Genomic DNA, 23,979 nt, shown 5'->3' with positions numbered 1-23,979 from the left:
TTGTGCGTCTTTAGAGTACATTTTGTTTCATATTGGGGATGAGACACAATGTACTTACTTCATGTAACCTGCGGGAAAGAAATCTTCCAGTCAGAACATTTTCAAACTCCTCATTACTGGCTCCGACTTGTTACTGTAGCTACTGTACATCAAAGAGGTTTCTCTCCTTCCTAAAGGTAGAAGGCCAGGTTGCTGCATCACAAACATTCAGTATCTAGCTGAGGTAATCCTATCCCTGTCTGTGTTCTTACGCAGGTTTTGTATGATTGATTGACTACTTTGAAGTAAGACTATTCTGAAGATGAAATGCACTTGAATTTTGCAATAGAGAATGAACCGGTCAAACGGAAAGACCCAGACATGCATGCACACATCTCAGCTCCTGAAAGGAGGAAATGATTATGCTTTTTAAATCATTCCCATCCTCTCTCAACCCTCCTTTTCATCCCACTTCAAAGTTAAACCATGCAGATAGTTCAATGAGTGCAATATATCCTTTGTCAGGTCCCACCTGTGGTCCCAGCCCCCTAAGAAAATCCTCTCTCTATCCACTACCATTGAGAAAAAAACATGTTTTTCAGTTTATATTTAATGTATCTTATTTTAAACGTGGTCTTACTAAAACATTGACCAGCTCAGTGGCCTTGTGGTTAGAGTGTCTGCCCTGAGGTTGGGAGGTCGGTGTTCGATTCCCCGGCTGTGTCATACTAAAGACTATAAAAATGGGACCCGATGCCTCCCTCAGCTTGCCACTCAGCATCAAGGGTTGGATTGGGGGTCCCTGCGACATACTAGCGCCTCGTCCAGGGGGTGTACTTGTATAATAAATCATGGCTGGGGGATTGCTACAGAAACAGGAGATATGCTCCTCCTGCCCTATGAGCCACATGGCTCGGCAAAGCTTACTTTAGTAAAAAGTAACATCTCAGTTGCAGTTTAGTGACTGGGAATAATAGTGTTTATTTTCAAAAACTGGATATTTTTCTCATGTTTAGGGAACTCAGCATAAAATAACCGCTGCTATTGCGGAAGGAGCCTGCTGATTGGTCGGTCAGGGACCAATCAGAAGGCTGACAATGGGTCAATACAGGTGAAATGCATTTTTAGTCACACTAGCAGCTGGGCTCTAAGGATGACGACGTGTGGCGACAACTTGGCTGGACTGCAATGGAATTTGCTGTGTACCATCATGCTCTGCAGAGGATGACCGCTACTTATTCTGGTGAACTCCCTGGACTTTCTTCTGGCGGCACCCGACCCGTAGGCTGAAAGTTCCACTTCACAAAAGATATCTCAAAACCTTGTGACCATTTGAGTCACCGTATGAGTGCCATCCTCAGGCCTTTGTAGTTTGTACACAAGAAATCTCATCATCAAGATTGCAGGAAGCACTCGGGTGGCACAGTTCTACTGTAAAAGTCTGATTTTATATTAAGCTGGACTGATAGTATGTGATTATTATGTAATTATTTGCCTACTTCGCAAGGAGAGAAAAAAAAAGGCTGTTACGATTACAAGTAGAATTGTATATGGATGTCAGGCCCTGTCACATCAGGTCCTGTCACATCAGGCCCTGTCACATCAGGTCCTGTCACATCAGGCCCTGTCACATCAGGCCCTGTCACATCAGGCTCTGTCACATCAGGCCCGTCTCACAGCACTGAATGGCAGGGCTGTCATGGCCCTGTCATTGATACAATTTAGGCATTTAGCAGACACTCTTAATCCAGAGCGATTTACAGTAAGCAAGGACAACACAAGGTAATACATCAAATGCATAGAAATAGTAATCTAATAATAAACTAATACATAAGTAAACCCAGAATCTAATAATAAACTAATACATAAGTAAAGCCAGAATCTAATAATAAACTAATACATAAGTAAACTAAGACCCTATCATCAGCCTGTACATTGAAACTATACACACTATAGGATGCCAGGTCAACAATGTTGGTGTTACCATGGTGATATTATGTTACCATGGTAACATAACATTGTTGTTTACAGCCAAAACTAGAGCTATACAGAATAATGACTCTGTGTGTGTGTACTGCGCAGCGCATGTGTACATGTCGGCCGAAGTGCACGTCAGTGGATGCCATTAACTCTCACTCTAACAAGCTTGATCTTTATTGAATCCCAAGGGGGGAAAGTAAAAGTCAGTGTTAAAAACATCAGAAACACCGGCTCCTGAACATAGAGCGTGGGGCCTGGCTGTAAACGCTGTGACACAAGTGAACAGCATGCCTGTCGGCGGGGGGGGGCCTGTGGGGGGACACCGTGACTCTGTTTGAAGTCTAGAGGACCCTCTAACAGCTCAGCCTCCGGCTGATATTACGAGGCAGCGTCATGGTTCTGCTGACGTTTTAGAGGATTCCTTCATGTCACATGGTGAGAGGTTAGATGAGACCCCCCTTTAAGTGGCCATTACAGCCCTCTTTGTTGGGGGGCTGAAGTCAGGCTGGTAAGGAAGGGTAGTTTGTTTTCTGTTTACGCTGTTTTGGCCGCCGGTGATATAAGTCTGGAAAGTATGTCTGAATCATGGAAGAAGTGCTTTGATAATGGGAGGGAGTTTTATGAGTGGAACTTGGACTGGAAGTGTTCTGTTTAGCTGAATAAGTGTGATTGGGGTTATTATGGGTGATGCAATTATGGAAGAACGCATAAATGTCATTATGTGTCACGTTTTTATTTATTTCAACAATTCAACTAATCTAAATGCCCACTGTCTAAGATGTCCAAGTGTTAATTTCACTACTAAATTGTTGTAATTGCCCAACATTTACTAATTTGCTTTAATCTGGCACCCTATGCCATTTCCTATGCCAAGTGAAATAGTCAGGTAGAATTGATGGCTCACACAACGGGTGCAATTATGTAAGAGTTGTCATATGAACTGTAGATTCTAAGAATAATGGCTGGTTGTTATCATAGTAAAACTTGGAGTCGTTACACATAGCTCCCTGATGGTCTGCGCCGGGCTCTCTTTCCTGTCTGACTTGTAAGTACTCCAGCAGGCAAACCTAACCTCCAGATGGAAAACGTGACATCAAACTTAAACTATACAACTGTATATCTAAACCATCATGAAACCCACCAACCAAGTACTCTCCCCATGCACACACCCACATAATGCAAGCCTTTTCTTTCCTGTGCTCAGTTTAACTTGAGGTCTCAGCAGCCCTGGAAGATCCTGGAAAATATGACCCTCATTGGGGTTTTCCTGTGGTCTAAAAGATATTATAAATCAGTTGAGTCAGCACAATGAGAGCAAAAGTGCATTGCTCTTTGTCTCTCTCTCTCTTCTTTCTATTTCTATTTCTCTCCATCTCTGCCTCGTTCTGCTGGTTCGGACCTAAGATTACTGAAAGGGGGGGGGGGTCTCTCCCTGAGAAATTTCCAATTAATGAAAAACTATTTCCCAAAGTAATAAGAACAAGATGATATTCATCTGCTGGGTACTGGCTTGTTCCAATCTCAGTGGTCTAAATAAAGAAGAGCGGAACTAGCATGTTTTGCCACATTATTGAAATGTTTCACTCTTATTGCATTCGTTTGAACAAATGGATGTCAGATGGATATTTTATAACACACAACAGCAAACACATTTGATCAAAATCAGGTGGCCCCCTAATTATTATATATTACATAATCTCATATATTGAATTTTGGATTAGATGTATTTTGATTCTTTGACTTATGATTATGGTTGTGTATATTTGTATGATCTCATATCTGTATATTATACATTTAGTTTGTATGTTAGCTTTGGTCTGATGGCTCCCTCTTCTGTTCACCTGCAGCACAGCTACTTGTCTGACACTTATGAGTGTATATGTTACAGTATGATTGGAGAACCAGTACGATTGAAGAAGGCTCGCTCGTTTTTACCACCCACCCAGCAATTCTGTAGAAGCAACACTAGAGGGAGCCACAAGCCAGGCTTGTGCACAAGCATATATTGCCGCGACCACACACACACGTGCGCGCGTGTGTGACCGGCTTCGAGTGCTATCAATGCATTGAATGGGGAAATAGGCGAGTTTATTAGACCTTTCAATGGGCGAAATAGGCTACTACCTACCCGCGATTTATCAGACCATTCATTCAGGAGCTACTGACCTACTTGGAGGCGGAGCAGTCCGCACAACAATATTTACGATTCTGTGCCTATCGGTACATAACTCAAACGGCGCTGAGTAGGCACAGGCGAACGTCACACCGTTCAGGACGGCAACTCGGTCGCCTTAGCTCCCTCTGTGGTCCTTCACGGGGTGACAGTTCGCCTGTGACTGCGCGCCTCCGTCAGGGTCCAAAACCAAAAGCGAAACCTAAACTGAACTATTAAGTCATGTCAGTTGGTAGGTTAGTATGTCTTGATAACACCCAATGAATGGTCTGATAAATCGTGGGTAGGTAAGTAGGTCGCCTATTTCGCCCATTCAAAGGTCTAATAAACTCGCCTATTTCCCCATTCAATGCAGATAGCATTCGAATCAGGTGGACTGTTAAGATACTTTTATTGTGTTCTGCTGGCTTTTGTTTTAGTTTCTCCCTGACACACACACACACACACACACACACACACACACACACACACACACACACACACGGAGGAGGAGAAGGACTCCTCCTCGCGAGCCTCGCTAATAAACCCTGTCTCGAAAAGCCCCGCATCGCCCCGAAGCCCCGTGCCTAAAAACGAGCGCTCTGTCTTCAATCGTACTGGTTCTCCAAACGTACTGTGACATATATATCTATCCATGTGTGGAAATATTGGCTAGTGTATACATAGAAATGGTTAGACCTTCTATGTATGATCCTGAAGAAGATAGCATGGTCATTAATTAATGAATTAATGTCTTGACCTTTTTGATTGCACCAGAGACGGAGTGACTTGGTCATCTTTTGGAGCACAGAAACTAATAACATCCACATGTACATAGATTGTAAAAAGTACAGCTTCCAATATTGCTTTTGTATTGAATGTCTACCTTTTTCCAATAGAGCACCCGCCAGGTTTAAGATCCATACAGGCGCAGTGCTTCTTTTTCTCATCAAATCTACCTAAAATAATTGTTTTCAGGAGACATTTTGTATATTGCGCAAGAAGACCATTGTTGCCCAAAACCACATACTAACGTAATCAGCGTCTGTCAATCACAGGGCCCTGAGTGCAGACTCTGATTGGCTCTTCCACTTTTTGGTTTCTGGCTACCCAGCGCTTGGGGCCAAACCGGTCTGCAGAAGACACATGATAATGTGAATTCACGTGACCGGGATGGTTTACCAGGCTACCAAACACCATGAAAAACATTCATGTTTTTGTATGTATTAATTGATTAATTGATTTTTGATTGAAATTCTTATTAGGCAAAAGAATGTAAAACAACACAGTTACATTTATAATACTTTTGTCTAAAAGGTCCGACCAAAAAAGTCCTTGCGGACTTTTTTCCGTTGGGGTCTACAGGGAAACTGGTACTAGCTCCTCTTTTCTGATCAATTCTGACTCTCAATTAATTTAATATTTGGCAATCAATCTATGAATTGACTAATCATTGTTTTATATCAGTTTAAAAAAAAATATGTTCATTTATTTTCAAAATACCCGTATTTTGTATTTGTATATTGATACATATTTTAAAGGCATGACCCAGATACATGCCTTTTAAAATACGATTTTTATAAGATTTTTTCAAAAATGTGTTATCATGCAAACCCCATTTTGTCACTGACCCATATATTGCATCTGTTCTGATTAGGAAACATGGTACTGGGCAGGAGATGTGACAGCTGATGCAGTGGTGATGAGTGGGGTGAGGTGTTCAGGAACTGAGCTGACCCTGGACCAGTGTCTCCACCATGGGAAGCATCTCGACTGTCCCAGAGGAGGAGGACGCTATTCTGCTGGTGTCTCCTGCACTCAGAGTAAGACCACGTCCACTGAAACAGAAGCTCTAAAAGATGGCTTGATGACTACATTAACCCATTAAGGCCTAAGGCCGATTCTACAAAATGTCTTCTAAATCCATAACAGTTTTTAAAAAAACCCTATATATGTTATCAGTGGTTTTCAAATGTTTTCATGTAAAGGACCCCCAAAATGATATGTATTTGGCCGCAGACCCCCCCCCCCCCCCATCTCAAAATATTTTTGTTCCAGTAACCCCCCAGAAGCAAAGATTTGAGTTACAAATGTCCGCTTTGAAAATACATATATTGAAAGATTTGCTAAAATGTTCACGATTTTTCAAAAAATAGCAGATCTACAAGCTCATAGCGCGGCACTCGGTGCCGCGCTATGAGCTTGTATATCTGCTATTTTTGAATAGCCAAAGAAATCAAAAAATCACACAGATGCGTTCCCGGTCTTAATGGGTTGAATGGGTGGAACGAACATTGAGTATTTTTTGCTGCATGGTAGTTACTGACTGACTCTCTCTCCTCCCCCCCCCCCCCCCCAGCGGCCCCGGACCTGGTCCTGAATGCTCAGGTGGTGGAGCAGACGACGTACCTGGAGGACAGGCCCATGTACGCGCTGCAGTGTGCCCACGAGGAGCACTGCCTGTCCGCCTCCGCCGCCAAAGCCGACACTACCTCCTACCGACGACTACTGCGCTTCTCCTCGCAGATCCACAACAACGGCCTGTCGGACTTCAGGCCGCGGGCAGCGCACCACTCCTGGATCTGGCACGAATGCCACAGGTTAGACCCCTCCATTCAAAACCTCCATTATACGGCATAGCATTTTTTTTTTTAATATTGGCTGAAAACCAATATTAACAGAACTAGACTGTCCAACTGCTACATGAAACTGTTGTCTATTTTTTTTTTTCCTTCTTCCCAAAACCCCTTCGCGGACCGACAGTTTGACACCCCTGCATTATTATACCCAATACCATAAACTAGACGTCTCCACTGATTTACAGTATCGGTGAAGTATTTAAAGGGATAGTTCACCCCCAAAATGACTTTTTCTCTATCGATTAGTCACCCCATGGAGACTTGAATTCATGGATATTTTTTTTTGTTTTTGTCACATTCCTAAGCCAATCGGTTCCAAGCCGGAACCGCTGCCTACCGGTCCACTGGTCATCAAATTATTGGCTTAGGAATGCGACAAAAACAAAAAAATATCCATGAATTCAAGTCTCCATGGGGTGACTAATTGATAAAAAATACAAATTAATTGGGTTGAAGTATCCCTTTAAGCACTGTTTCCATTGGGTCAAAGGAGACATAGACCATATCTTTCTGGTACAGTGTAGCTTTGGCACTGAAGACCTTATTGTCATTTGTGCACATTTGTTCACAGACTGCACATGTTACTCAATAGCTAAATAGTCCACGGTGTTATACTGTAGTTTAGCATGCCATAAGACACCTCAGCTTTCCCTAAAAGATAAATCTATATTAAATTATTTTTTCTTTGTTGCTGAAAACATTCAATTACATTGCTTGTTGGCGTGTTTTGTATGCTCAATGCATGGTTTTACACTCCCCCTTGTGGTCAAAATCTGGTCTGCATCTGTAGCCCCACCTCAGCTATTGATGCAATACTGAGGTATATTTTGTGAGCAGCGTCCCAAAATGTTCAGTGTAAAAATGTTAAGTTGAAATGTTGACGTCTCGCTGAGTAATTTACAACCATTCATCATTAATCTCAATAATAAGTGTATCGTTATGAACGTGAGAGAAACCAATATCGGTTGTCGACTCTGTAACTAGTTTGCGGGTATATCTGATAACAAAATGTGCTGAAAGTAAACAGCAGATGTACAAGCTCGCAGTGCGGTACAAAGTGACACAGTGTGAGCTTGTAGATCTGCTGTAGCAGTAGGGCTCACAATGCTTCTGTATTGATATAAAATATAACTTGTATTATTCTGTCTGTCTGCCATATTCAGGCATTACCACAGTATGGAGGTATTCACCCACTATGACTTGATGAGTCTGAATGGCACCAAGGTGGCAGAGGGACACAAAGCCAGCTTCTGTTTGGAAGACACTCAATGTGATGAGGGTAAATACACACATAGTTCATCTATTTATATACTCTGGTTCTTCAATTAATACTGAATTATGTTATTGGATTATAGGCCTACTGTCAGTACTGTAACGTTGCCCTGGAATAACCTATAATACAGCTAAATGGTTTAGTTTATTGGAAATGTATGACAATGTCTGTCTTTGTAAAAACATACAGTAGGTTGGAAAAAAACAAAGTTGGATTTGATTAAACGGTTTGATGATACATAAAAAATGTAATGGTTTGTTGTGTCTGCCGACAGGTATTCAGAAGAGGTACGAATGTGCCAACTTTGGGGCACAGGGCATCACGGTTGGATGCTGGGATACATACAGACATGACATAGACTGTCAGTGGATCGATGTGACGGATGTCGTGCCTGGGGACTACATCTTCCAGGTACAAAACTGCCTCAGCTCATATTGTTCGCACTTTTGACACAATGCATCACCAAGATGAATAACTTTTTTTGAATAACTTTTTTGCTTTTAGACAGTTCTTTCTTCTGTACTACTGTTTACTAATGCTACGGTATGCTCTTCTAATGCTACGGTATGCTCTTCTAGGTTGTAATTAATCCAAACTTTGAGGTAGCAGAATCAGATTACACCAACAACGTTATGAAGTGCCGCAGTCGATATGATGGACATCGGATATGGACGTACAACTGTCATATAGGTAAGACCCTTGGATGTCTTAAGATAAGGAACTCATACTGTACATCAAAGCCTAAATGAGTCCAACTCTGTTATCATGCACGATGAACCCTAATATATATATGGTTATAACTTTACGTAGGGTTGCACTAAGGGTGCGTTCGGAAATTACGCACCGGAGCACACTCGCCTATTAGTTTGTATTGGCCAGTGCGCTCAGTGCTGTATTTTCGAACGCACCCTATGTGTGTGTAAAATCTGTTTTTCTTAACCCATTTAGACCTGCTGCCACCTATACGTTGTTATACCTTTGAATCCGGGAGCCACCTCTGTGTCTCATTAGTTGTTGCTATACATATAGCAACATCATTTTGTTTTCATTTTTTTAGTACGAATTTGAACGTTTTCAGAACGGTTTTAGAAGGCGTTTTTAGAATCGGCCTCAGGTCTCAATGGGTTAAGGTAAGATTCAACTTAGATTAGAAATATTATTTTAATTCACAATGATGTGGTCTTTATGTTTAAGAATAGAGATTTATTTTCAATGCCAGAAAGGCTGAGATCAGCAGAGAAAAGAGTAACATGAAAACAATATTCTCCAGGTCATAAACAATTAAGATGAAAATGTATGCAGATTGAATGTAAACATATTCTAGAAAAACAAAACCACCATTATAACTTAACTCAAATAAAGCTTTAATAAAATTACAGTTTTTCAAAGCTATCAGTATAAAAAGGTATTTTTAGACACTCGCACCTAATAAATAAGAAAAATAAGACATTCTTGGCATCCTGTAAAAGTAAAATACAATAAAAACTGTTCTTTTAAATTCAACACTGAATTAAGAAACAAACAAAACAATGAACTCTTTCAGCATAGTTGGGACATCCATTATAGGATACTTTATACTAAGTACTACTAGTAATACTTTATAACAGGGGTCTTCAACATGGGGGGGGCAGGTCCTCAAGAGTTAAAGTTAAAGTTTAATCTGCAATACAATTTTAGTGTAGTGGGGGCGGGGTCCCTGCTTCATCCCTCTCTCTCAGCTAGGGGGTCATTGGCCTTCCTTAACCCATTAAGACCTGAGGCGATTCTAAAAAAAAATACAAAAAAATTAAAATTTAACAAAAAAAATTAAATTTAACAGTTTTTTGGAAAAAAAATCAAAAAAATATTTTTTCATGATTTTTCAAAAAAATCAAAAAAATATTTTTTCACGTTTTTTCAAAAATAGCAGATCTACAAGCTCATAGCGCGGCACTCGGTGCCGCGCTATGAGCTTGTATATCTGCTATTTTTGAATAGCCAAAGAACTCTAAAGTGACACAAATGCGTTCCAGGTCTTAATGGGTTAAAACAAAAAACGTTGAAGTGGGGCGCCCGCCCGGTGGCCTAGCAGTCCAGGCCGATGCCTGACGGCGAGTCGCAGATTCACGTCCCATTCCCGACGACCTTTTCTAGGAGAAATCAGATTATACATATATAAAGGAATGTCAAATTTTTTAGGCTATATTATGAGACTTTTTGAATAGCCAGTGATGACATTTAGCTTTAGGCCGAATCTTCAGTAGAAGAATTCCTAAACCTAAAAATGTTGTTAATCTTGACGTGATAACTGCTTTTACCTTGTTTTAGTTTGTTTTAGTTTTTGGATAAAGGTTCATATTATTTGCAGTGATGGAAAAAGTACTCAAATTCTATACTCAAGTAAAAGTACCAATACTGCAATATAAAAATACTCCGTTACAAGTAAAAGTCCAAAATTTTAAATGTACTTGAGTAAAAGTACAAAAGTATTGGCATCAAAATGTACTTAAAGTACCAAAAGTAAAAGTACTAAATATTTGAAAATAGCAGATCTACAAGCTCACAACGCGTCGCGATGCGACGCGTTGTGAGCTTGTAGATCTGCTATTTTCAAATAGCCTAGGTAAAAAACAGGGTTAAAGTGGTTAATGTATGTTTCATTATATCATAATTTATCTGAAAAGTAACTAGTAATTTAAGTTTTCAAATAATTGTAGTGGAGTAAAAGTACAATATTTGCCTCTGAGATGTAGTGGAGTATAAGTAAAAGTATTGGAAATTGGAAATACTCAAGTAAAGTACAAAAACCTCAAAATTGTACTTAAGTACAGTACTTAAGTAAATGTACTTAGTTACTTTCCACCCCTGATTATTTGCATTCATATTTGGACCTCTTTACCTCCCTCAGGTGGGTCACTAAGTTCAGAGACAGAGGAATCGTTCCCTGGGTCGCTGACCAACCAGCTGTGACACAGGTAGGCCCAGGACAGGCTTGGCAGTTGGACATTAAACACGGCGACGGGTGGAGGATATTGTTGAAGCGGCCACACCGAATGAACACTTGACAACCACTAGTGGAGGCTGTTACTCCTCTCCCACCTCTCATTGCTGGATTGGTGCCTCAGCTCAACTTTTACAAATGGACAATGGAAGAATGAATTGCTTGCTTGCTGTTGCTATTAATTATATCTGACAGTGACGATACCAAAGAAAAAAACTGCAATATAACCAGGGTCTGATCTTTTTTTTTTTAAGCCAAATGTCTGGTAATGAAAAGTAATTCCCACCTAAATATATTTCTTTAACAGCCAAAAAACTAAAAATAATTTTGTGTCACGTATTATACATACACTTCATCTGCATAATAACACATTATGGTTGTGAATAAAATACATTGGTCATAGCATATTGTAAAGGGAGGGTCCAAATTCAAAGATATGAACCACTAGTTATAAGGATCCTAGTTTTAAAACGCAATTGTCACACTTATTACTGGACAGGTCTATGAAAAAGATGTCTAGGAGGTGATACAATGGAGATTTTTTGATACGTGTTAGGATATAAGACAAGCCAGAGTGACAGATTATGAAACACTAAGACATTATCAGTACAGTATATTGACGAGAACATGAGTGCCACCAAGTACATACACTCGTGCGCTGTGTGTGTGTGTGTGTGCGCGTGTGTGTGTGTAAGCCATGGCTGACAGTGCTGAACCATCAAGGCTGATATTTAAAACAAGTCACCCGTCATCCTCTGGCGTCTGGCATTTTGTTTTAAAATGCAAAATATAGTCATGGGTGTTATGGCCGACGTGGGAGGATTAAAGTGTTGTGTGACTTCTAAAACGTACATGCCAAAAGTCTACCAGCATTTGTTGCTTGGCTGATATTAATTTCAGACCCTGGGTATAACCAATTAAATGTACTGTACACTTAGCCCTTGTTCTTAATTACAAATTTGCCAGGTTGGGCACGCACAAGATTTTTTGAACGAGTTAAGCAACATAGTTGCCATTCCATTTAAATATTCATGCAATTTGCGCTTTAAAAAAGCTTCTGACATCCTCTTGACTATGAGATGGGACATTTCAGCCTGATATATAGAAAAGGCATGAATGAACCACATCTAGTCTGGTGCTAAATCTGGTTCTCAGAATCTTGTAGCGTTTCTTCCCTTTCTTGGAGCAATCTTGAATGAGCAACATATCCATCACACAAATATGCACCTATGAAATAGGATATTTAAGGGTTTCAAAGGGATAGTTTGGTTTTGGAGAAACCAAATAGTTTCCCTATTTTCCCAGAGTCCCCCCCCCCCCCACACACAGAAGTTAGGTTGAACAGTGAGCGTAGCTTATTTGAGCTCAATCCCTGGATTTCTGTGGGCTCATGTTGCAGCTTTAAACTTCTCCAAAGCTGATTATTTTAACATTACCTTAACATTTTCTCATGGATAATTTGGCATGACTTTTTCGAAAATGCATTATGTACTGTTATACAGTATTATATACTCATCCCCTGTGGCTTTTTTTGTAATCATTACTTTGCCAATAGTTACATTCTTTACAATTTGTAGTTTTGTTAAGACCAGCAATGCATCTTCGTGAGAGGTTTTTCCTTACGTTTGAGAGCTGCTGCTACTTTCAATCCCATAGACATCCAGGAATTAAAGTAAGTTAGGCTATGCTCACTATTCACCATACTAAACCCCCGTACTACACAGCGAAAACAGACTTATCCCTTTAAGCTGTGATTGACAACACCCCCAGGGTGAAATAAGTACCATATCATTGAGAATAGCTTTGAAAGTAAAAATGTATTCTGTTTATAGGGTAGATTTATCTTCATGGTGCATCCCCCCTCAGCCTTTTTTTTGTACTTTTGTTAAATTATTACCGTCAGGGACTTTCATATGATTTCTTGGATGTATTGTAAAAGCCACAATGTTTAGTGAAAATTCCTTGACATTGTTTTTGTGATGTAGTGACTCAGAGGCATTTTACAAGGGTTTTACTCATCAATAGCTGAGACTTAGCTGAGTGATTGTTTCCAATGTGTGTGCATTGTTGAATGTGGGAAAAAGCATTACCAGTTTTCTGTAATAAAAGAATGAAAGCAGACCTTGATGTCTATGATGATGAAAAGGCTAATATGTTGTACCGTCTCCTGGAAATGGACCTTCTGTATATCAGTGGTTCTTAAACTTTTTCACATCAAGGACCCCCAAAATGTTATGTATCTGAAAATATTTAGCTCCAGGGACCCCCAGAAGCAAAGATTGAAGTAAAAAAAAATCCCTTTAAAAAAAAAATATATATATATATATATATATATTCATAGATTTGCACAGATTTTCACGATTTTTCAAAAATAGCAGATCTACAAGCTCGAGCTTGTATATCTGCATTTTGCTGGGGACCCCCTGGAACCCACCCAAAGACCCTGGGGGTCCCCGGACCCCACTTTGAGAACCAATGCTGTATATAACTTGTAAAAGAAACGATAATGATATAATACCTTTTCTTTTGGTTAAAACAAAACGTTTTTGTGAAAAGGATAAAGTTCTATATTCAGATAGTAATCATTGGCAATTTAATCCAATCAGGAGAGTGACCCCATTTATCAGCTTAGATGTTATTGTTCCAGTTACACTTTGGTCTGCTTATTTCCCTTCTGTATTCTGTATGAGTTCTCTCTCCTGATTGGATCAAATTAAATTGATATCCCTAACTGTTCTGTTTACTAATGAGCAATGAACAAACACTCTTTAGCAATGATTACAATCAGAGTATAGGGCTATTTAACACTTATTTTAACCAACCAAATCACTTACTGCACCTTTAATTCAGTATTTGGACTACCAGGAAGCCAACTGTGCGGAGAGAGCTGTATTCAGCTAACTTTTCACACCTGATCTCCTGACGTCATTCTACTTACAGACTGTAATAGCAGTCTGGACAATAAAGTTTGGTGTGTAGCCCGCTTTAGAAAAGCCTCGCCAACAAATCAAAACAATGGCATCTGCAGCCATCCTGACTGTGACTACTACTACATCCCTAGTGCCAGGTGTGCTGTGTGCATTTCAAGTGTATGATGCTGGCTTTATTGATACCCTCGGAAGGCTCATTACCTGCGTTAGTTAGGCAGCGGTGCTCCTCTTTAGTAGTGTTTCGTTCGCCCTCCTCTCTGCAGCCCCAGGGCTCTGGTCACCATCCGCCTGGCGACAGTGGAGTCTGTCCGAGGACGCTCCTTCACCGGCTGCATGAATTCTGACAGGCAAGACGGCGACAAACATTTTCAAATGACACTCTGTCTAGCTAGTACATGGTGTTCAAGTGGCCTTAACCCATTAAGACCTGAAGCAGATTCTACAAATGTCTTCTAGATCCCAACAGTTTTCTGGAAAAAAAAACGTATGTTTCTATATCAGTGGTTCTTTAACTTTTTCATGTCAAGGACCCCCAAAATTATATGCATTTGGCTGCAGACCCCCATCTCAAAATATGTTGTTCCAGGGACCCCCCAGAAGCAAAGATTTGAGTTACAAATGTTCGCTTTAAAAATATATATATTCAAAGATTTGTACACATTTTCACAATTTTTCAAAAATAGCAGATCTACAAGCTCATAGCGCGGAAAAGCCAAAGAAATCTAAAATGACACAGATGCGTTCCTGGTCTTAATGGGTTAAAGAAATTTCACCACAAACAATATACAGCCTAATAGTCCCTCTTGTTTTTCTCTGTATTATTAGTGTGGTTGCCTTTAGACCACCAGACGACCATTGTTATTGCATTTAATTTGATTATATTATATCTGACTCTTTGCCAAGTTACTCCTCCCCACACCATGTACACAATGTAATGTCAAATTAAACTTTATCAGCAATAGTAGAGTGGGAAGAAGGGGGCATCATACACCCCCCGGAAATATACTTCTAATCAATGTTTCTAGATTGGATTTTTTTGGGACAAAATTATGAGCCATGTTAAAACGTAAAATATCCCATGTACCATTCTTATGCAAATTAGTTGCGCCATTATCGGAAAAATCAATTTTCACTATATCTCACCAGTGGTGGAAAGTGACTAAGTACATTTACTTAAGTACTGTACTTAAGTACAATTTTGAGGTATTTGTACTTTACTTGAGTATTTCCAATTTCCAATACTTTTACTTCTACTCCACTACATCTCAGAGGCAAATATTGTACTTTTACTCCACTACAATTATTTGAAAACTTTAGTTACTAGTTACTTTTCAGATATAAACTATGATATAATGAAACATACATTAACCACTTTAACCCTATTTTATACAGTACATAGGCTATTTGAAAATAGCAGATCTACAAGCTCACAACGCGTCGCATCGCGACGCGTTGTGAGCTTGTAGATCGTCTATTTTCAAATATTTAGTACTTTTACTTTTGGTACTTTAAGTACATTTTGATGCCAATACTTTTGTACTTTTACTCAAGTAACATTTTTTTTTTTGATTTTTACTTGTAAGAGAGTATTTTTATATTGCAGTATTGGTACTTTTACTTAAGTACAGAATTTGAGTACTTTTTCCAACACTGTATCTCACTCAGCAAATATTGCACTTTACTGAACAAATAAGGTGGTTTATCTGATATTAAACCGATTCATTATGCTGTCAGTCACGCCCCTTTGACTCAATGAGACTTGTAATCTCCCCGTTACCCTTACCGGCTCGTCTGATGGCTTTGCCTTTAGCCTTTTTGCTCCCTTTAGACAGTGTACGTGTCTTCAGGAGAGGATGTTGGATGGAGAGGGCATCGAGTGCTGCATGCAAAACAAACAACAAAAAGGTATACTTTAGATAGTTATTTTATCTGAGCAATGTTTTGGCATTATTCACTATGAATAGAGACGATACCTGCAGAGTTGCTGGAGAAGACACCCAAGGCACGCGTGTCGTCTACCCACTTGATTTTAATCCCACCATCACTGAGAGAGACAGAAATTACTTTGTTAACCCTTTAAGACCTGAGGCGATTCTTAAAAATGTTTTCCAAATCCAAACAGTTTTTTGAAAAAAAATCTAAACTTTTTTTTTTCAAGATTTCTCAAAAATAGCAGATCTACAAGCTCATAGCACGGCACTCGGTGCCGCGCTATGAGCTTGTATATCTGCTATTTTTGAATAGCCTAAAGAAATCTAAAAGTGACACAGATGCGTTCCAGGTATTAATGGGTTAAATAAAAACAGTTATTTTTGACAGCAGACATTTTGACAGGTAAATGTGGTGTGCTGTGAAAGAGTTCAGGTGAGATTTGTTCTACTCTGACCTGTAATCTGCAAAGGCATCCAGCAGGTCATCGGTTGTGAAAGCTGATGGAAAGTCATAGATTTCAATCACATGGCCAAACTCCTCCGGGTTGAGCCACGCATTCTCAAAACAGGAGTAGTCGTTATGGGCCTGCTCAAAGCAGACGTCCACATGTTTCAGGTATGGTATGATCTGAGAGGACATAAAGAACACACTTTTTAGATCATTAAATCTTCCACATTTATAAGGAATAATCCGTGGCAGGATTCACATCCATAGGACATAATAACCACACACCCCCCTTGAAAAACATGCATGATGGATTTAATTACTTCAGACAGATCTTTATTTATAGTTTTACACAATAAAAGATGAATGCATTTCTGAAGAGTGCTTCATCGGGTTTGTTTTAAAAAATGAAAACTTCTACGCTTAAAATGGTTTTATAAGACAATGACAATTACGTCAACAACTGTGCTTAGTAGGGCCTACCTCTTCAGTGGAAATGGTGGTGTCTGTGTCTGTTGTGTTAGGGCTGCGTGACCCACCACCCTGTCTGTCTGTGTCTGTCGTTTTAGGGCTGCATGTCACACCACCCTGTCTGTTTGTGTCTGTTGTTTTGGGGCTGCATGACAAACCACCCATGTCCTCCTTCTCATCGTCCTCCAGAGTCATGGCAATAAAATACGAAATAGGCATGTCCCAGAGCTCTTGAAGTTCTTGCTTTACACGCATGTCGCGCTGCTCATCGGGAGGACAGGGCAGCGAGCTGTTGCTGGAGGTGTCGTCAACGCCGTTAGCTAGGCCGTTGGGCATGCTGGGAAGTGACTCACAGTTGGAAATGTTTGTGGACGTCGTGCTCTCTGCAATGTCAGAAGAGGAGCACGAACATGAACAGGAGTCAGAAGAAGCGCTGGTGCTACAACAGCAGCAGTTACAACAATCTGTGCTGGAAAACTTCTCTCTGGGAGCCGGCACGCTTTGGAGGGACTGCCTCTCCCTGGACGCCCTTGGTACATAGAGCGGCTGGTCAGGCTTCCGAGGTGCACGGTTGTGCCTTGGGGTCGATGGCTTAGACTCTCGATGGCTTAGACTCACTCTCTGCATTCCTCCTCTTCGTCTTGGCCATGAGGGATCCTCACACAGGCTGTTGCTCACCTCTGTGTCACTGTCTTCTTCCAACTCACCCCTATTACAAGATAAAGTTAAATCAAATTAAATGTTACAGTTGCATCCTTTAAATAAATAAAAATACATGTGATGAAGGATCCCTGTCTATTTAGCAAGGTGGGTCACTTTGACCTTATGTGTATTGTGTCACTTAATTGATGATTATGTTCAGCCTAGAGAGAGGGACTGGCAGCTAATTAGAGTACAGGGCCAGGTGTGTTTAATCAGTTGGGGCTGGGAGCTCAGTATGTTTGCAGCCTTTGAGGAGTGAAGAGCTACTTTATACCTGACATTATTATTACTTGTTTTTGATCGTGTTTGGACTATATCACCGAAGAGACGTTATTGTTTTATTTTGCAATATGGGACTGTGTTGAACAGTACTTTTCTGTAACCAAGGTTATAATAAATACCCCCGAAGATGAGAAGAAGCCTCTCTGCATTCTTACCCATGCACCACGGTGGTCACTACTTCCCAACCAGCTAAATTAGTTATCCTAAATTACAATACACCAATCCCAACAGCTTCATAAAAGTGGTTAAGCTGGTGATATAGTTCTTTCATGTGATGGCTGACCTACAGTCTTAGACAATGGGGAATCACACATTCAGCTACTAAAAACTGTTTGCCAGGATCCCCAATAATATAAGACATAAATAACAGCTACTTGCATTCTTACAAGATAGCATGGTGATAGATGGTGTGATGTATCAACTCTACCATACTGCCGTGGCATTTACACCATTATGACTGCTCTTTGAAAGCAGTAGTTAGAGCAAGAGAGAGAGACAGATGGAGAGCTAGAGAGATACCGTAGATAGATAGATACCAGCATAGATAGATCGATCTTTGTTTATCCCGTGGGGGACATTCAGTCATCAATGGCAGATAAGAGATACAGGGCATATACAGGCAAAAATATATCTATATTTACAGTACAGTGCAGTGTATTAGTCTTGGTATACGGTATACCTGAGCTCAGAATAGCAGACCACCACCCTGCGGCTCCAGCCTTCCCCTACGGAGAAGGTGACAAGCTCTGGACGGTCTTCTGTGGTCTTGTGGGTCAAGTATCGAAGTCGGCTCGAAAGAGCGGGGAACAGCAGCACACTGAACAGAGGACATGACAGATATGGGAAAACGCAACGGTGCCATAAGCTGATGTTTTGGTTTCATTGTCACATTGTGAGAAGTATTAACATTATATATATATATATATGGACCAGGTAACACAGCTGCTCACATGAAATATGTGGAACAGTGGAATATAGTCTTACCTTTTGTGGTTCCCTTTTTCCTGGTACGCATCCAGCTCCTCGAGGACAGTGTGGACAAACTCATTCTCTTGTTTAGGGAGATAGGTCCCATCAAAGCAAGGGAACGCCAGGGTGGACAGATAAAGATGTATCCCTGTTGACAGTACGGCATAATTAAGTGTATTGATTGATTGAATATGTTATTAACGGTTTGCAAAAAAAGCACAGAGGTACAGTTTCACACAAAAGGATAATAACCCAAAAGCACAATGGCTTGTTTCCATTGGGGTCCTGTACTGTGAACCCAGTCAACCCACCAATACTATTATTTGATTATTCTAGCTCAGTCAGTGGTTCAACTTCTCAAACTTTGATAACTCTGATTCACACACCTTTAAGGATCCATTCACACACCTTTAAGGATCCATTCACACACCTTTAAGGATCCATTCACACACCTTTAAGGATCCATTCGGAACCCCCTCCCCCCCCCTCAAGGAACCCTGAGGGTCCTGGAGGCTGGACCCCACTTTGAGAACCACTGACTCTACGCAAACAGTCAGGGTCACACATTTTAGAAAACACAAACAAGTCACCTAGGTAAACAATGAACATCTGTGTTTATAAAACGTAACGTAGCCTAACCAACGTTAGTTTAGATACGATCAGATCAACCACATAGACGCAACCTTTGAAAATACTTCATTTTTGTCCAAAGTATAAATGTGTGCAGACAGACAGACAGACAGGCAGGCAGGCAGACAGACAGACAGGCAGGCAGGCAGACAGACAGACAGACAGACAGACAGACAGACAGGCAGGCAGACAGACAGACAGACAGACAGACAGACAGACAGGCAGACAGGCAGACAGGCAGGCAGGCAGACAGACAGACAGACAGACAGGCAGGCAGGCAGACAGACAGGCAGGCAGACAGACGGTGTATCTCAAGCTGCTAACCACCACATGACTTCTTCTTCTATCCTAACTAAACTAACGGTGTATCACTAGTCAGACAAGTAGCTCTTAGCATGCGATATGCTAGAGGAGAAAGGATAGGCTGGTCCATAGATATATATAAAGGCTAGATGACTCACCCGCGCTGCTGGCCAATGGAGTACGACGTTGCCACATGGCGGCCATCTTGAAACAGTCATTCATAACATTATGTCTATGGTGCATATACTTTAAAATAACCATAGCGTGCTCAATTTTCATCCGATTTTCAAACGGTTTGGTGTTTTGTAAACACCAAAGATGTAATAAAATTATAAAATTATAAAATAAAATAAAAAATAAAAAAACATGATTATAATTATAAGTATGCAGTATCATAACTACATCTTTGGTGTTTACAACACACCAAACCGTTTGAAAATCGGATGAAAATTGAGCACGCTATGGTTATTTCAAAGTATATGCACCATAGACATAATGTTATGAATGACTGTTTCAAGATGGCCGCGGTTGAGCTACGCTTGCGCCGTCCCCTTGAGCCATCTAGCCTTTATATATATCTATGGGCTGGTCTATTAGATACACAGCTCAATCAACGTAAACGTTGGCTTACCAGAAATGAATAGTTTCAAGTGTAGCACAGGTCCAGCTGCACGGTAGTAGTGATGACGCAGTAACTATAGTGATGATGCAGTAACTATAGTGAAGAAGAAGAAGCACGTCGCACCGCTAGCGATAATTGTTACGATGAACTTCTTGTTCTTTTTGTTTTACGGCTGTTCGCATTCAGCTAATCAGTGGTGCATTACCGCCACCTTGTGCTCCGGAGTGGGGATCAGACTAGCCATGGTTAACATGACGCTCGTCTGTCACAATTAAGCGTCATGGCGCAACTTGTTCCTGGTTTTGGCTTTTTCTCCATACATCTACATAAAACGTTCAGATTTAAAAGTGTCAACCCACGGCCATGGATGTAATAAGTTTAAACGCTCTGGTCTAAGTACCCGTATCTTCCGTATTGTTCAATAAAAAGCATTTTAATCCGATCAGCGGCCATTTTTTCAGAATGTAATAGAGTGCAATACACCTTCCAACCAATAGGGTCGCGTGGTTGAAGTAAATGAAGAACATTTTGAGAAAATGGCCACTAATCGAATTAAAATGCTTTTTATTGAACAATACGGAATATACGGGTACTTGGACCCAAGCGTTTCAACTTGTTGCATCCGTGGCTGTGGGGGAAGCACTTTATATTTGAAATCTGGACGTGTATGTAGATGTACGGGTTGTAAATGGAGAAAGTGCCAAAACCAGGAAGGAACAAGTTTTGTTTCGGGGCTAGGATCAGGGAACCCATCGTCAAAAAGAAAATAAAAAACAGCGCCCTCTGCTGAATTTGAGTTCCAAGAGCTGATATATTGCACTTTTACCTTAGCGCTAGGTGTGCTCTTTAGTTGCTTGTTTTAGAAGGGATTGAGAATGCATATAAGACTTTTGGTGATTATACACACACACACACACACACACACACACACACACACACACACACACACACACACACACACACACACACACACACACACACACACACACACACACACACACACACACACACACACACACACATGCTCTGTAATCAATAATGTAATCGAAAGTGCACTAGAACACTTTTGACACCTTTGGGTGCACAGACTTAAGTGATATCAATCACACACATATACATCACATCATGCAACAAAACATAATTTGCACATACAGAAAGCCTGGCCTGCCATTTTTTAAATCTTTTTAAAACATTTTCAAATAGTTCAAATAGCCCATCTACAAGCTCACAACGTGTCGATGTAGTTCGGCTAGTTGAACTATTTGAAAATGTTTTTCAAAATAGTAAAAAATGGCAAAGACGTTTAGGGATAATGGGTAAGGCCCCGGCGAAAATAGGGCCCTCAGTGTTTTGTTTAGTGCACAGGGTGTTTCTCTCTACATCAACAGACACCTGAGCAATGTTTGTGTCAAGTTTGGTGCAGATTAGAGCATCCGGGGCCCATGATATAGATTCGCTAGGCCCCTGTGGTGTGACTATTCTCATGCCAGACAAATTATTACCGTGATGCCAGACCCCTAAACAGTGTTTGTGTCAAGTTTGGTGCCAATTGGAGCAATGGCCTTTGGGCCACATGTGGCCCCTAGTCACTGTGACCAGTCTCAGGGCAGGCCCCATGACAGTGTTTGTGCCAAGTTTGGTGTGGATTGGAGCAACGGTGCACTTGTGGCCCACTAGGGGCCACGTGACACCTGGTGTAACTATTCTCATGGCAGACCCCTACACAGCAGTGGTGGACAGGAACAGAGTACATTTACTTGAGTACTACTGTTAAGTAAATGTTTTGAGTATCTGTACTTTACTTGAGTATTAGAATTTTTGGATACATATGACTTTCACTCCACTACATTTTAAAGAAAAAATATTGTACTCTTGACTCCACTACATTTCTAGGAAGGGAAAAAGTACATTATGAATTAATCACTTCACACTTAACATTTAACACTTAACATTAAAAAATGTTCTTGTGTTTGACGTACATGGGCCAGACATGTCGATCAAACAGACCAGGCGCGTCTGGGACCGTGTAGTTTCTTGAGCACCTCCTCTTTTTGCATTCTTCGTATGGAATGGAAATGAAATAACGCTGGTTCAGCACGTCGATCAAAGGTCAGGAAACCTTCCACAATCAGGATGTGAGTCTCCTCCTCCTTGTCAGACTCCGAAAGAATGTCGGTATCCAAGGTGTTATTAACACCATGCGACTTAGTTAGTTAGTTAGTTAGTTAGTTTATTTATTTCGGTCATGATTTACAAAAACAAAACAGTTGAGCATACAAAATATTTTCAGCATAATCATTTGACCGAAAAGGTTTGGGCTGAAGCCGAAGCTTATTATGCCCACCTTATTAATAATCAAAATAAATTAAGTGTCACAAAAGAAAAAGAAACAAAAGAGTAAGAAAACAAAAGAAAACAAAACAGAAGAAAACCAAATGTCAACAATGCTAAGTCTTACATATGAAAACGAAAAGAAACAAAACGAAACAAAATGAAGAGAAACATTTCCAGCTTTGTGTCAGTTACATAGAAAAACAAATAGCAAGATGCAAAACAATTCAAAATTATTTCTATTTATATATTGAAGTGGTAGCTTCATATATATAAATGTTCATATATTAGATTTAAGACAATTAGATTCGCATAAATATTAGTTACATACATACATACATATATACATATATATATATATATATATATTCATATATATACGTACGTGTGTTCGTATGCACACGTACATGTGGGAAGATGTAATCAACTATATCACTAGTGATTCCCTATATCTATCTATTACCTTTGCTTTATATGTTAATTTGAATTTTCTTATTGAATTGCTCAGTTTAAGTTCTTTATCTAATTTATTCCACGTGATTACCCCGATGGTAGATAGGCATCTTTCTCTGGTGTTTGTCCTTGCAAATTTATTTTTAAATATAGCCGTTCCCCTCAGTTTGTACCTGCTTTCTCTGGGCTCGAACAGCTCCTGCAAGCAGATTGGGAGGGTCCTATTGTGTACCTTGTACATTATTACTAAAATATTAAGGGTAACTAAATCTTCAAATTTCAATGTGCGGTTATTTATAAATAATGGGTTTGTTGGTGCATAATAATCAGCCAGGTTGACAATTCGTATTGCTTTTTTTTGTAAAATAATAATGGGATGAATTATTGTTTTATATGTGGTTCCCCAGACTTCTACACAGTAAGTTAAATAGGGCATTATTAAGGCGTTGTACAATGTCTGAAGTGATTTTTTATTAATGGTGTCTTTCATTTTATATAGGATTGACTTCTCAAACTTCAAAGGGTTCTCAGCCCAAGCGTAGATCGTACTCATCATGGCGTCCATGTCCAAAGCAGTAATGACATCATACTGCTTAAAGCCATCTTCACCAACTTCAATCTGATCTTGGGGCTTGAAGAAGTCATCCTGATGTACCAGTTGGGCAAGTTCTTGATCAGCCTGTTGGTGAGGGTTGACCCTATTTCAATTGTTTAGGGTCTGTCATGAGACTAGTCACACCAGGGCCACAAGTGCACCGTAGCTCCAATCCGTACCAAACTTGGCATCAGAAAAAGTACTCAACTCCAGTACTTGGTCAAATAATACTCAACCACAAGTGAAAGTAAGTATTCAAAAGTACAAATTACAAAAAAAATCAATACAGTGTTTGTGCTAAGTTTGGTGTGT

At 40.2% G+C, this 23,979-nt stretch overlaps 2 protein-coding genes across 2 annotated transcripts in view; one reads left to right on the top strand and one right to left on the bottom strand.

Moving 5' to 3' along the window:
* Window positions 1-13,186, top strand: part of loxl2a (lysyl oxidase-like 2a) — a 52,357-nt gene extending 39,171 nt beyond the window's left edge. Inside the window, exons 9-14 of the mRNA XM_080424121.1 lie at window positions 5,769-5,934; window positions 6,471-6,711; window positions 7,914-8,029; window positions 8,298-8,434; window positions 8,602-8,713; window positions 10,911-13,186. Of these exons, the coding sequence (XP_080280247.1) occupies window positions 5,769-5,934; window positions 6,471-6,711; window positions 7,914-8,029; window positions 8,298-8,434; window positions 8,602-8,713; window positions 10,911-10,972 (834 nt within the window). The 3' untranslated portion in view covers window positions 10,973-13,186. The remainder of the gene's footprint in view (window positions 1-5,768; window positions 5,935-6,470; window positions 6,712-7,913; window positions 8,030-8,297; window positions 8,435-8,601; window positions 8,714-10,910) is intronic.
* On the bottom strand, window positions 10,010-20,532 carry r3hcc1 (R3H domain and coiled-coil containing 1; the record flags this gene model as incomplete). The annotated part of the gene is made up of 10 exons (XM_080425056.1): window positions 10,010-10,152; window positions 14,135-14,273; window positions 15,717-15,812; window positions 15,907-15,977; window positions 16,320-16,492; window positions 16,793-17,489; window positions 18,444-18,581; window positions 18,749-18,881; window positions 19,120-19,141; window positions 20,494-20,532. The coding sequence occupies 9 exons, from the start codon at window positions 20,530-20,532 to the stop codon at window positions 14,164-14,166; spliced, it is 1,479 nt and encodes a 492-aa protein (XP_080281182.1). The 3' UTR covers window positions 10,010-10,152; window positions 14,135-14,163.
* Window positions 20,533-23,979: the final 3,447 nt, after the last annotated feature.

Source organism: Gymnoscopelus braueri, assembly GCF_963280865.1.
Source record: "Gymnoscopelus braueri genome assembly, chromosome: 3".
NCBI lineage: Eukaryota > Metazoa > Chordata > Actinopteri > Myctophiformes > Myctophidae > Gymnoscopelus > Gymnoscopelus braueri.
Note: the sequence above shows the minus strand (reverse complement) of the source record. Positions and strands in the feature narration are given on the sequence as shown.